This window comes from Toxorhynchites rutilus, chromosome 2 (genome assembly GCF_029784135.1).
Source record: "Toxorhynchites rutilus septentrionalis strain SRP chromosome 2, ASM2978413v1, whole genome shotgun sequence".
Lineage (NCBI taxonomy): Eukaryota > Metazoa > Arthropoda > Insecta > Diptera > Culicidae > Toxorhynchites > Toxorhynchites rutilus.
In genome coordinates, this window is record NC_073745.1 from 330,985,983 (window position 1) to 330,999,210 (window position 13,228).

At 39.3% G+C, this 13,228-nt stretch overlaps 1 protein-coding gene across 1 annotated transcript; it reads left to right on the top strand.

Annotated features, from left to right (window-relative positions):
* Positions 1-10,535: 10,535 nt before the first annotated feature.
* LOC129771864 (DC-STAMP domain-containing protein 2) lies at positions 10,536-12,354 on the top strand. Its single transcript, XM_055775979.1, has 4 exons — positions 10,536-10,751; positions 10,812-11,072; positions 11,131-11,344; positions 11,397-12,354. Exons 1-4 carry the CDS (start codon positions 10,577-10,579, stop codon positions 12,352-12,354), a joined length of 1,608 nt encoding a protein of 535 aa, XP_055631954.1. The 5' UTR covers positions 10,536-10,576.
* The last annotated feature ends 874 nt before the right edge of the window (positions 12,355-13,228 follow it).

Here is a 13,228-nt window from a genome sequence, read left to right on the forward strand (position 1 = left end):
CGAAATAAGATCGATTCATCCATACAAAACTGCTCTGCTCTGCAAGTCACATCGGGCTGTGGTGGTCTAACTGGATAATGGAAGAACGGAAAGAATACTCTTACGCATAAATGGCTACTGTGTAAATGTGTACCATATGTAATGGTATAGAAGGAATACTGGCGAATGACAACTGTGTAATGTGCTAATTATAGATATGATAACCATGTGACATGTACACGATTAAAATTCGGCTCTGTTACCGCTAAAATGCTAATGAGCCTTCAATAAATGAATGGGATAAAAAAAAATATGATGACAGTAAACTCAAACAATGATAAATGGAACATCTACTTGAAAATTTTAATTTTTTCATTTAAAAATTCTTGTTTCTAAAACCCGACAAATCATGGTCATTTTTGGACAAACCATGATCAGAGGTGGTCAAACCATGATCATAATTTCTCTTTGAGGAGAATCGTTGAAAAACATAAAAATTTGAATAATTTCAACGCCTTATGGTAGTATTAGCAACTAGTGATTTGGGACTTTTCAACAAACCCAAACTCATATCGATTATATGTGATTCGCTGCGTTGGTCGACTTCCGGATAACCTTCTGGGGCTGGAACTTGCGATGGCAGGAATAGGACGGCTCTGACAGGACAGGACGATGAACACGACGTGAAACCAAACTTATAGATATATATATATATATGTTGATGACCACCCACACTAGTTGGCCAGAGAATCGAGATGACTTCTCCAATTTGTTCACACTCACAGTTTGACGAACACTTCAAAATTTGCGGCATGATCAGAACCGGTTCCGGAACCACTTTTGGTGAGACTAGTATTGCTAGATCACAAACATTGAGCGTTGTGCGTTTAGCCTTAAGCATTAGGCGTTGAACATTAGGCGTTGAGTATTGAGCATTTCCGTTATCGTTATCGTGTCCGTTTCCGTTTCCCTTTTCTATCATTGCTTGTCATTTAGAGCCAGTATCAACAAACCGGAAGTTTACAACAAGATAATGATCGTTTTTGCTCGTCAGTTTTCTTCATCTATTACCGTTATATTTGGGGGTGTATTTATTCCCGCCGATTGGCAGTAGCTTCCCTGTAAAAAATAAAGTGTAATTTCAAAAGTATTGGATTTAGGACCACCAAGTGACGAAAAAGTGACCTCCGATTTGGCTTCTACTTACCCCTTTTCTAAACTCACGAACTAAACCGACTAGTAGAAAGTATTGTTGAAATGTTGTACAGGATCTTTTAGATCAAACGCTCACGCAAAAAAATCGAATGGCTCCTCATAAAAAAATTTGTTCATTCCGTCGAACACTGCATTCCTCACTTCGGGCCGATAATATTCGGCTACTCGTTCAGTCTGATCGGATGCTTTTAGTGTCAAACTGTACAATTTACAAGAACGTGTATTTTTAGTGAAATCGTATTACTCGAGCAACCGAAGCCTTAATGAAACTTTGTCCTCTTATGGTAAGAATTTCAACATTTCTCGTCGTCGATTACTTCCTTTAAGGGTACGCGAAGGACTGTTGCTATGTTAATAAGCCACAAAATTTGGAGGAACTCAAAGAAGAAATAACTCGGATTTTCAACAGCATCGAAGTCGTAAGGTTAGAGTTGTGCATGAAAATTTTTGTTCATTGTTTAAAGCACGTTATCGTGGTCACAACGAAAACGTCCTAAAATAAGTTTTATTTTCATTTTTTTAAATAAAAATCGGTTCACTTTTGTAGAAGTTATTAAAATTTCTTGCGTGAGCATTTAATCTGAAAGTCCCTGTACTATTCATTTCAATGCCGAAGTCAGCAAAAAAGTAAAATGTTATATGATGGATGACCACTTCAATTTAGGAAGTTGAGTCAGGGCCACTTTCCTCTTTATAGCACTTACATAAAAGCTATAGAATGGAAATATTCAAAGCCTCTGAAATCAAACCGAAAAAATGAACTCGATAAGAGTAGAAATTTATTGTAAGGGGTCTGTAAGAAATGTGTACCTCCCATGTCAAACTGAAACTATATAATTTACGGGTAAAGATTCGTATGAAGTAATATACCAGCTCATAAAAATGAGATTGTGCGCAACTTATTTTTTTAATGGTGTCATGGTACATGGCCCTCCGTATTCGCTTAACTCAACACAAAACGTCTTCTTCCAAAGCTAAAACTGGCAGTGAAAAAAAAAAGAATATATACACGATTTTAAATATTCAGGGATCAAATGATCTAAAATTCACAACTAAAAATAACTGTATGAAAATTTAGAAAACATTTTTCCAGTGATCCAAGCATTGTAGATTTAGTTGAAAAATACCGGAAATTGAACAAAACCTTCTTAAAAGAATTGTCAAAATTATAGTGGCACGGTAAAAATAGCCTCACTTTGGTCAACGACGGACTCAATTGAGTAGATAGGTTTAACTTAGACGAAGTATGGGAAATTGTACGTGAAAATTCTTGTTTATGTTTAGGAAACTGCATAATTTGTTGAGCATGAAAGCGCGTTGCCCAAAACATCCGAATTTTAGTCAAAAACAAGGCTGTCATTGTGACATCCACCGGCTGACGAGGTAACCATTTCCAGTCGAAGAGACTTAAAAGAGAATTGGCAGCAAGAACCGGGCTCTAAACTAAGATTTTTAGAAGATCTATCGTTTCCATTGAATTTTTGCATCGATTCATTGTACCCGGAAAAATCGTGAAGATCGATCTTTTTCCTCCAATTTTTTCGATCTTATGGCGGGTTTACATTAGGGAGATCTATAGCTATAGATGGATTTATTCACCCGAAAATAGATGTAAACGGGTGAGAATATAAATACACTTCTCCGAGGTATAAATGTTTCAAGCTGGCTTTCAAGTTTTTTTTTCTGTGACTTTCATTTTGAAAATCAAACTGAAATGCCTTTGATGTTTGAATAGAAATATGAAATGTTCATTCCATGTTTGAAGAAAAGACACTTATATAGAACAAGTAAATAAATTGGAAAAAAAAGGCATTCGATTTTTCAAAGATCAATTCTTTGGTACCGATTCAATCAGTGAATAGATCCCTGCGTCGTTTAGAAAATCGATCCATCAAAATCGACCTTTTCTAAAGATCGCTCAATCCTAGTCTAAACCGAAGATTGGGCAGGAAAAATATTATTTCTTTATTGAGAACCTTTACGACTTAGGGGGTCTTCGTAGCCACTTGGTTACGCGTTCGCTTACTAAGCGATCGATCGTGAGTTAAAACTCAGGGCCCTCAATTGACCATCTTTGTGTTGTTATAGAATAACTACGTCCACGCAATCATCATCAGCCATGGAAATCGATCCACGGTGGAACAAAGATCGATTCATCCATACAACTGCTCTGCTCTGCAAGAAACATCGGGCTGCTGTTCTATATATAGCCCAACAATGATCAATATCAACTGTCTCCGCTGTCCGGTCTGCTGAACAAAGGAAGAACAGATAGAATACCCTTACGCCTAAATGGCTACTACAGACTAATTTACCATAATGTAATGGAATAGAAAAACCTAACGCCTAAATGGCTACTACTACTACTGTGTAATTTACAATTTATAGAAACATATACATATGTACAGGTACACGATAAAAACCCGGCTCTGTTACAGATAAAATGCTAATGAGCCTGAGAAATAAATAAATGGGATAAAAAAATACCTTTACGACAAATGCGCTGGGAACTCATTTGTCGTAAAGCCATAAAAATTATTTCTAGTGAATATGTTGGTTGTCAAATAAAAAATAACTAATGGATTGTAAGTGTGTTTAAACGTTTTAACGATCTACATAAAGTCTGCTTCATTTAATATTGGAACAAATTCTTTTGCTCATTGTGGCGCTCCTAGTGGACGGATTTGGAAACTTTTTTCACCCACGTGTCGGGAAATTCATTACCTTTCACCATGTATTTATGTCATAACACCAAACGATAGCATTTTGTAAACAACCGCCATGGAAGCCGAACGGAGAGATAAAATTGTGCACAGTTTTCTTGAAAATCCATTGTTGTCGGCATCTAAGCTAGCTAAACAGCTTAAAATGCCCAGAAATACCGTATGGCGTGTTATCAAGCAGTACAAGGAAACATTGACGACGGCTTGGAAGCCGCATTCGAAGCGTCGGAGTGGACCTGTCGACCAGAAACTGCGTGGGAAAGTCATCAAGGCCGTCAAGAGGAATCCCAATCTTTCAGACCGCGATTTGGCCAATAAGTTCCAGGCCGCTCACAGTACGGTGCGACGAATTCGTCTCCGGGAAGGAATAAGGTCATTCCGAGCCAGCAAACAGCCAAATCGGACGCTGAAGCAGAACAATGTGGCCAGAATCCGTGCTCGAAAGCTGTACGACCAAGTGCTGACCAAGTTCGACGGATGTATTCTGATGGACGATGAGACCTACGTGAAGGCGGACTTTGGGCAAATCCCAGGTCAAACATTTTATTTGGTGACGGCTCGGGGGGATGTGTTTGCGGATAAATTCGCCCGCAAGTACATGATTTGGCAGGGGATATGCAGTTGTGGACAGAAAACCAAAGTCTTTCTCACTGACAAGACAATGACATCAGAAGTCTACAAAAAAGAGTGCCTACAGAAACAGATTCTGCCGTTTATTCGTGCCCACGACCGTCCAGTAATGTTTTGGCCGGACCTCGCAAGCTGCCATTACAGCAAAACGGTTATGGAATGGTACGCAACGAACGGGGTCAGCGTAATACCGAAGGACCTCAACCCCCCAAACTGCCCCCAGTTCCGGCCGATAGAGAAATACTGGGCAATCACGAAGCGGAGGCTTAAGGCAAAGGGAAAACTTGTTAGGAACATGACTCAAATGAAGGTCTGGTGGAATCAAATCGCCAAAACGGTGGACGAAAAGGGTGTGCGCCGCCTAATGTGCCGTATTACCGGAAAAGTACGAGAATTTCTTCGAAACAGCAATGAATAATTTTTTTAATTTTTTTATGAAAAAGTAAAGAAAATGCTACATTTGTATGAAAAACAAATTATGAATTCGTTAATAAATGACTGAACTACACGCAATTGTTTGTGTTCCAATATTAAATGAAGCAGACTTTAAACGTGAAACGTTCGTTACTCTTGTGTTTGACATACCGAGGAATAGATAAAAGTTATAAGATTACCGATAAAAGTTTTAGATTACCGCACGATCATGAACCATGTTTGGGGTAACAATATCGAACAATCCCCTGACCTGACCTGAAGGCAATTTTAAGTTGTTGAAATTTGAATGAAAATTTTTATTCGATGTTGTTTCAATACTTAGTAGACATAGTCCTGACCCTAACTTAAATATTTATCTATTGATCTTCTTGCATTTCAACCGAAATATAATTCAGAATATAAAATAAGTAAAGGGTGTGTCACATCAAATTGCATCACGGAAAAAACGCTGTAGAAATTCGCCCAGTAGACCGATCCTTTTGAAAATTTTAGACAGTAAAATAAAAACTATTTAACAACTTTTGGCATTTTCTTTTTATTCATACTTCGAGTCCAAGCCCGTATGCTCGCACCTTCCTCGTTACCCCGTCCATAAGGTTCTGTACAACGTCAGGTTGTAGTTTTTTTTGAACAGAAATCCATTTTCTCTTGAAGTCCGCCTCCGATTTGACAACTTATGGGTTCTTCCGGAGGGCCTGCTTCATAATCGCCCAATATTTCTCTATTGGGCGAAGCTCCGGCGCGTTGGGCGGGTTTCATTTTCTTTGGCACGAAGGTGACCCCGTTGGCTTCGTACCACTCCAACACGTCCTTTGAATAGTGGCACGAAGCAAGATCCGGCCAGAAGATGGTCGGGCCCTCGTGCTGCTTCAATAGTGGTAGTAAGCGCTTCTGTAGGCACTCCTTAAGGTAAACCTGCCCGTTTACCGTGCCGGTCATCACGAAGGGGGCGCTCCGCTTTCCGCAAGAGCAGATAGCTTGCCACACCGTGTACTTTTTGGCAAACTTGGATAGTTGCTGCTTGCGAATCTCCTCCGGAACGCTGAATTTGTCCTCTGCGGAGAAGAACAACAGGCCCGGCAGCTGACGAAAGTCCGCTTTGACGTAGGTTTCGTCGTCCATTACCAGGCAATGCGGCTTCGTCAGCATTTCGGTGTACAGCTTCCGGGCTCGCGTCTTCCCCACCATGTTTTGCCTTTTGTCGCGGTTAGGAGCCTTCTGAACCTTGTATGTACGCAGGCCCTCCCGCTGCTTGGTCCGCTGGACGAATGAACTTGACAAATTCAGCTTATTGGCGACATCCCGGACCGAACTTCTCGGATCACGTCTAAACTGCTTAACTACGCGCTTGTGACCTTTTTCACTGACGGAGCATCCATTTTTGCCGTTTTTTACCTTCCGGTCGATGGTTAGGTTCTCGAAGTATCGTTTTAGTACTCTGCTGTACTCCGGATTCTCGAAATGAGTGCACAGTATTAATTCACGACGCTCGTTTTCGTTCGACGACATTTTTCCAAATTTACGAAAAATTGATAGTGAAGCATGGCCAACGTGATCTATACACTCTTATCTGATTATAAGCGGAAGCTGAAGATATAATTCCTAAAAATTAAATTTCTACAGCGTTTTTTCCGTGATGCAATTTGATGTGACACACCCTTTATCAGAGACTTTTCTCGATCAAGATACCTGCAGAGAAAGTATTGTTCTGCTACACAGAACACACAATAGAGCCATATTTCATTTATTTTTTTGTTTTGTTTTAGAAGCATGTTTATTTCACTCGAAAATTCATAACAATTTACGCTTTACAGAAATGGAACACGAAGCTCAATGAGTAGAATTTTTGAGTAAACTACACAATCGATCCTCAGGCGTATTTTGTCGATTATCCAAATTAAAAATGTGCATATGAGGTAATCCTAATTTTTTGTAGTTTTGCCATCCAGCCAAATAAATTCAGCAAGGTGTGGAACCGAATACATGTAACGTTGTAATGAATCTCATTCTATATTTCATTGATTGTCTTGTTTGAACACACGTTTTGTAATATCATGACAATGCATGTGTTTAGACCTGGCAATACCCAAGGCTGCGTCGGCGTTGCTCATGATCGCGTCTGGCAAGTGAGTGTATTTCTCCTCACACCACTTCTGATTGTTTAGAATCGCAGTCGTTCGCTCTCTACCTCTATATCGTTCGCAATTCATTCTACGTTGAGATGGTGAACGTTAGGAACATTAGGAACAATAGTACCATTGAAGAAGAAGAGTGTCGTTTGAACGGTGGGTGTCAACGATAAACTCCAGATTGTTGTTCTTCTTCGAATCACAATTTCTCGCGTCGCTGTGCAATCGCCTACCATGACTTCAGCAATGTATTAAACGACATAAGCATTGAATATATACATGTGTTCTCCAGTCGGTGTTATATTAGAATTGATGAAAATAACGTGATCGTCACCTTGCAAACCGAGCATGTATGATATGAAGGATTTCAATAATTCATTATGTTTATTCAAAAAGTCTTCTAGCACGCTGGCATTACGCATGGATTTAGCCGAATCAAGGTTATTGGCGTATGTGAAGATGAATGTGTTCAATGAAGTGAACTTAGCGCCATCTGTCATTTAACAACGTAAATAGATTCGCTCTCTTTGAAAAACAAACTACGGGTCGATTATTTGAATATTATTTATGCCAAAATACTAAAATCGCGATTAAAACTAGGAGATGGGTGTGAACCTTTAAGGTTATATGTAGTTTTATGCCAAATTTGAGAAAAAATACAAATCAAAATTATTTATGCGATGGCTACCACGACATCGAGCATGTTGTCTGGTCGTGTATCCGGTTCCATGCTGCTCGCTCTCAGCTCTCTAGAGCACTGAGAGCACAAGGCAGACAATCGGATATCCCCGTCCGGGATATCTTAGGTAGCCGGGATCCTGATCTTCTGCTTCATCTATATCTGTTCCTCAGATACGCCGATGTCAACGTTTAATGATGTTTCCTTCGTTGTGTCCCCGTTTCCTATCCCTCCTATCCGATCGATAAACTTTTACTTAGTCGCGGCAATACATACACACACTATTTACAGATGCACGGGCCGAAGGTTGTGCAGTCCACTGATCATTCAACAAGAGCCAAAGGCTGTACCGCTCATGACAACTCTACACGAGCTGATGATTGCGCCGGCTAGTGACCATTCTATCCTGGATTCCTCGAGTCGAGAAAGACGCACCACGCTAGATATCGGGTACAGACTAGGGGGGCGTTGCTGATTAATGGTCATCTGCATCCCAATAGGAAGTATCCCGTGACGGGCACACGTACAGAGCATCGAAGACAATCCAATTATGAGAACACTTGTAATACTAACCTCGAGTCAACCGCGAGTAATCGGTTACATATTACTAACATAGTCTAAGCAAACATTGTCAAAATATTGAATTCCCGGCCCCGTTAGGCTGACGCCATATGAGCCTTAATAAAATATATATTTTGGATAAAAAAAAAAAAATTATTTAGATTGTTTTGCATAGGGCCCCCTAATCAGTATTAAACATATGGTAATTGGTACCCTAGCGGTATCATATATAGTTTACGTCCTATTCTGATGCCTACCAAGTTTTTTGTGCATAATTTCTTGAGAATCGTTCAAGCCGTTTCGGAGGAGTTCGACCACGAACATCGTGACACGAGATTTTTATACATAAAATTGTATCGAATAGTTTAAAATCAAAATATGAATACATCGAATAATTGTCACTGTAATCGCTATTAATGAAAGAAGGCATTTTTCTCAAGGTTAATGCATTTTTAGGTTAAAAATTAGGCTTTATAATTTTTTTATCCAACATTTTTTTATCCCATAATGGAACATCGACAACCTGATAGACCACGCGACCAGAATGACAACATGATACGTGATTATTACAAGAAAAAAATATTCGCTCGATTAATCGAGTATTGAAAGACGATTATTCGAATGAATCGAATATTGAAAAATGACCCAACGATTAATCGATAATCGAAAAAATGAAAAATTTAGACATCACTACAAATGACACCGTGCTGGTCTGTTGGCCACATGGTGCGCACCTACACAGCAATGAAAAGTTGTATTGGAACTCATTGAACACCCTGTTAATTGAACAATGTAGGCTGAATTTTATTTCGAAATTTATTGACCTATTCTTGATGCACTTTCGTTTTCATTCACAAGGAGTTTATTTTGAAAAAAAAAACTGTAGAGTAGAGTAGAGTAGAGTTCCTATAGAGTAAGTCGATTTCGAATTTTTCTTCAGTTCCATGAGTTACACTAGGAATTCAGAAACACCGAACAAATAATAAGTTCATCGCGTGTTACGTTTTGAGCGGAATATTGTTAATATAAAATGAAACTTCAATGAATAGAGCTAAGGCGAATTAACGAACAAATAGAAAAGGGGGAAAGCGATGAAAACACTTCCACACTCATTTCTAAATGTAAAACCCAAAACGAATCAAATCGGGTCAAGAATGCGAACCCGGTGGTCTTAGGTCATTTCTTAATACCCATTGACACGACAGAACAACCGGTAAACGACAAACCCTTTCACGTTGTAATGTTTTCAAAAATGTATAAAGAAACATGATGAGGAAACATGCTTCTATTTTCGGATTCGGCTTCATCTTTGTTATTTAAAGTGAGTTTGTGATAGATGAGGCGAAACGTGATAGACAGGTGGTTAACTTCAACGTCATTTGACAAACTACCTGCCAGATATGAATATATCAAAGAGATTTACCAATAAGCTGCTTAAATAATATACGTAAATAAGTTTTTGTAACACAGAAGATACTGGGGAAAAGGCCAAATATGCACGGTGTATTCATAGCCATATGTAAAATTAATTGATTGCAACGATGTTGTGCCCAGCGGTAATCATAACATATAATAACGGTAAAATCGGTTCAATAACTTTAATTGGAAAGCATTATCATATATTCTCATGTCCAATAGTAACGTCATTATATATCGCTGATGCATGTGTTCAGAAAGATCAGAGATTACAACGGATAATAGCATCGCTGTTATATCTGGTTCATTTGCGTATCGCGCCTTTCCCGCAGACATAAGCGGACAGTTACTAATACGTCATTTGTTCTAAAAAAAATCATCTACACATTTCACATTATTTTCTACACAAAGTAGGCGAACATGAATCAAGCCATCAACTATGGCTATCTAAAATGCCATCGGAATATCGTGCTTTAAAACCCGTCCATGAATCAAAATTACGCCACAAATCAGTCAAAATCGTTCTGGCTCTCGTGCTGGGTCTCTTCAAATCATTCACACTATACTTCCTGCTTCACCATCAATTCGGATTAAGTTTTCGCAAAACGTGTATCCTAATCGCCATCATAGGATCAGTGTTTACCTTAGTTTCGTGCCGCAGCTCAAGCTTCCAGTGTGTAACGCTATTAATGGTTCCACAGGTACTCAGCAAACGGGGCCGAGCAGCTGTGGTGGCTTATGCCTTCATTCTAGCAATCAATGGTCCAGCAAAAAATACTATCGCAAACATTGAAGTTCTCGGACAGGCCATGAGCTGTAGCCAAGAACAGTTAAAAGTTCTAATACACGAGGCACTTCAATCTGTGAGGATCCCGTTCCTAGCGATGAAGAAGACTATCGGACAAATTCTCGGGGAAGTGGAGAAAGCGTTCGGAAAGGTTCAGCAAGTTCTGTTGCAAATTTTAAGACTAGTCAAAATAATATGTAATAACCGAATGATTTATTCCTTAATCTTATCAAACTCAAATTTCTGCCTTCTGACAGTGCAAAGCATGAAAGCAGGATACAACTGGCTTACAAATATTGTCTCGGTGTGCAACGAAAAGATCGGTACCCCATTCCACAGATGCTACCAAGCGCTGGAAGCAGCAGTCGATGACTGCAAACGAAGCCTCAATCTGATGGAATTTCTTTGCGAAATAACTCATGTAGCTAAGCCAGTTTGCTACAGCGTTAAGTTCATCGATTACATTTGCGAACTAATCGATTTCGTCAGTGATGAAGTAATCGATGCGATCGAAAGCAGTATGAAGGACAGTTCCGACGAATGCCACAATTGTTATCGTATTTTTCCCTACCGTAGAACTGCAAGATTTCATGCATAATTTGGAGGTAATGTTCAGAGTGAAAGTCGATTTCGATCATGCATTTATGTTCACGACAAATTCTTCCAAAACATTTGGGCAAATAAAGGAAGAAATCACACAGGAAATCAACGCACGGAGCCGAACTTTGCTCAGTTTGTTCAACTTTGCAGGGATGGTGTCCAGCTTCTGCTTCCTTTGTGTCATTTTAAGGTACAAAATACGGATTAAAAAGAACACAATTACCCGCACAAACGTTTTACAGATCCATAAGATATAAAATGAAATACCTTACCAGGGATGAGTTCGATAACAGTTATATCAGCAAAGATTTCAAAGCAATCGATGATCGGCGGCGTGAGATGGGTCTGGATACGATTCTGCCCTTGACTAAAAAAGAGAGATGTCGCTACATTAAGCTAACATCATTTACGCTAATACGAAAAGAGAAGCTTCGAATCGCTCGCAATGCAATTTTCTTGTTTATGTCATCCGTCCAAATCCTTGTTTTAATTCTTGGCGACTACAGCCTATTTTGGCTGCTAGCAATAATTCATAATGCTACCTTAAGAGAAGCCGGCATCGAGAGGCCCGCAATGGTTGCACTGAAAGTGAGTGGCTCGGGAGTAGTGGCTGATATGTATCGAGGAATTGTCGGGGCATTCGAGCCGATGGTAGCAAATGTGAACGATATTGACCTGGTTCAGTGTATTCCAGATCCTCGTGAACCGAACTTTACCCAATATCTTCAGATTTGCTTACTTCTCCTATTCTGCTGGCTGTGCATTGTGATGGAACCGTATGGGCTGAGAGTACGACAACTAATTATGAAAGGATTCTTTCCTGAAAGGGCTTTTGATAGAGCAACATGGTTATATAACGACATTTTGTTGAAGCGAGAAACATTCATCAAAATAGCTAGAAGACAACTCACAGAGGGAACACATGATCATAAACCGGAAGCAGGAAGAGGTTGGATAGACGTGATGAGAGCCAAAACTAACCGCTTCTGGATTTGCAGGAAAATTATGGGTAAAGGCCAAAGAAGAAGATGTGTTCTCTGTAGTTCAACATTGAAGGACGACGAATCCATTTCATGCTTGCGACCGGGATGTGCCGGTGTATACTGCTACGATTGTTATCTGGAACTTCAGTATTTTTGCTCGATCTGCTCAGAGCCGATAAGTACAAGTGATCTGAGTGATAACTCAATGGAAAGGTGAAAAAGTGTTGAACAAAAACGAACCAACCAACCGTTTTAACATAATATAATGTTTTTCAGAGACTCTTCTGGACTAATGTAAAAACTTACTAAGTACAGTATCCATCTCTTCTGAGAATAAATTTGATTCAAGTAGTGCGGCAAGTAGTAGAGAATTTGAAAACTATTGTTACGGACATTACATTTAAGAACATCTGAACTCTTGCATTATTTTTTGTGGTTAAGCTAATTTACTACATATGTTGTCCCGATACATTTAATAGAATTAGTAATTATAACAACAGCAGAAGTTTTTCGCAATAAAATATTTGTTGATGTGCTCTTCCTAACACGATCTAATATAACAAATAACGAATAAACGCATTTTACATTATACCCATTGGGTACCGTCATAATCAAGAATAAATGAACTTTTCAGGGGTTCGGAAACAAAGTGTTCTGTATGTCATGAAGTGCGAACCGAAGCAGAGTTGTCTCGTTCTCTTTTGTGTCGTGATTTGTACGAGTTTGCGTGACGCTGGCCGAAAATTTCGCTGCCCCCATTCCTACATCCACAGAACCCTCAAGCAGAAGGGTATCTGTCGAAAGAAGACTAGGTCCCCAGAGTACACGGACAATAGCGGATAGCGCTATCCCCAGAGGACACGGTCCCTTTGCCAACATTCACCGACTTTTTTTTTGAAGAACAACCGTTTTGTTTTTAGTAAAAAATACTGAATTGCTTGAAATATTTTTTTTACTATTCCATGAAGAAATTCTAATTTTTTATTGAACACCCGTTAGTCACTTAGCACATCTCTGATTCAAAACTTTTTTTCTCGAGTTTTCTCAAAAATATATTTTTCAATTTGGCGTACACGATATCACAAAATGTA

Excerpts from the sequence above, each read along its gene's own strand:
- LOC129771864 (XM_055775979.1), top strand. The coding sequence starts at position 10,577 with ATGAGCTGTAGCCAAGAACAGTTAAAAGTTCTAATACACGAGGCACTT. Across the intron at positions 11,073-11,130 it reads AATCGATGCGATCGAAAGCA|AACTGCAAGATTTCATGCAT; the intron begins GTATGAAGGACA and ends TCCCTACCGTAG. Across the intron at positions 11,345-11,396 it reads TTCCTTTGTGTCATTTTAAG|ATCCATAAGATATAAAATGA; the intron begins GTACAAAATACG and ends AACGTTTTACAG.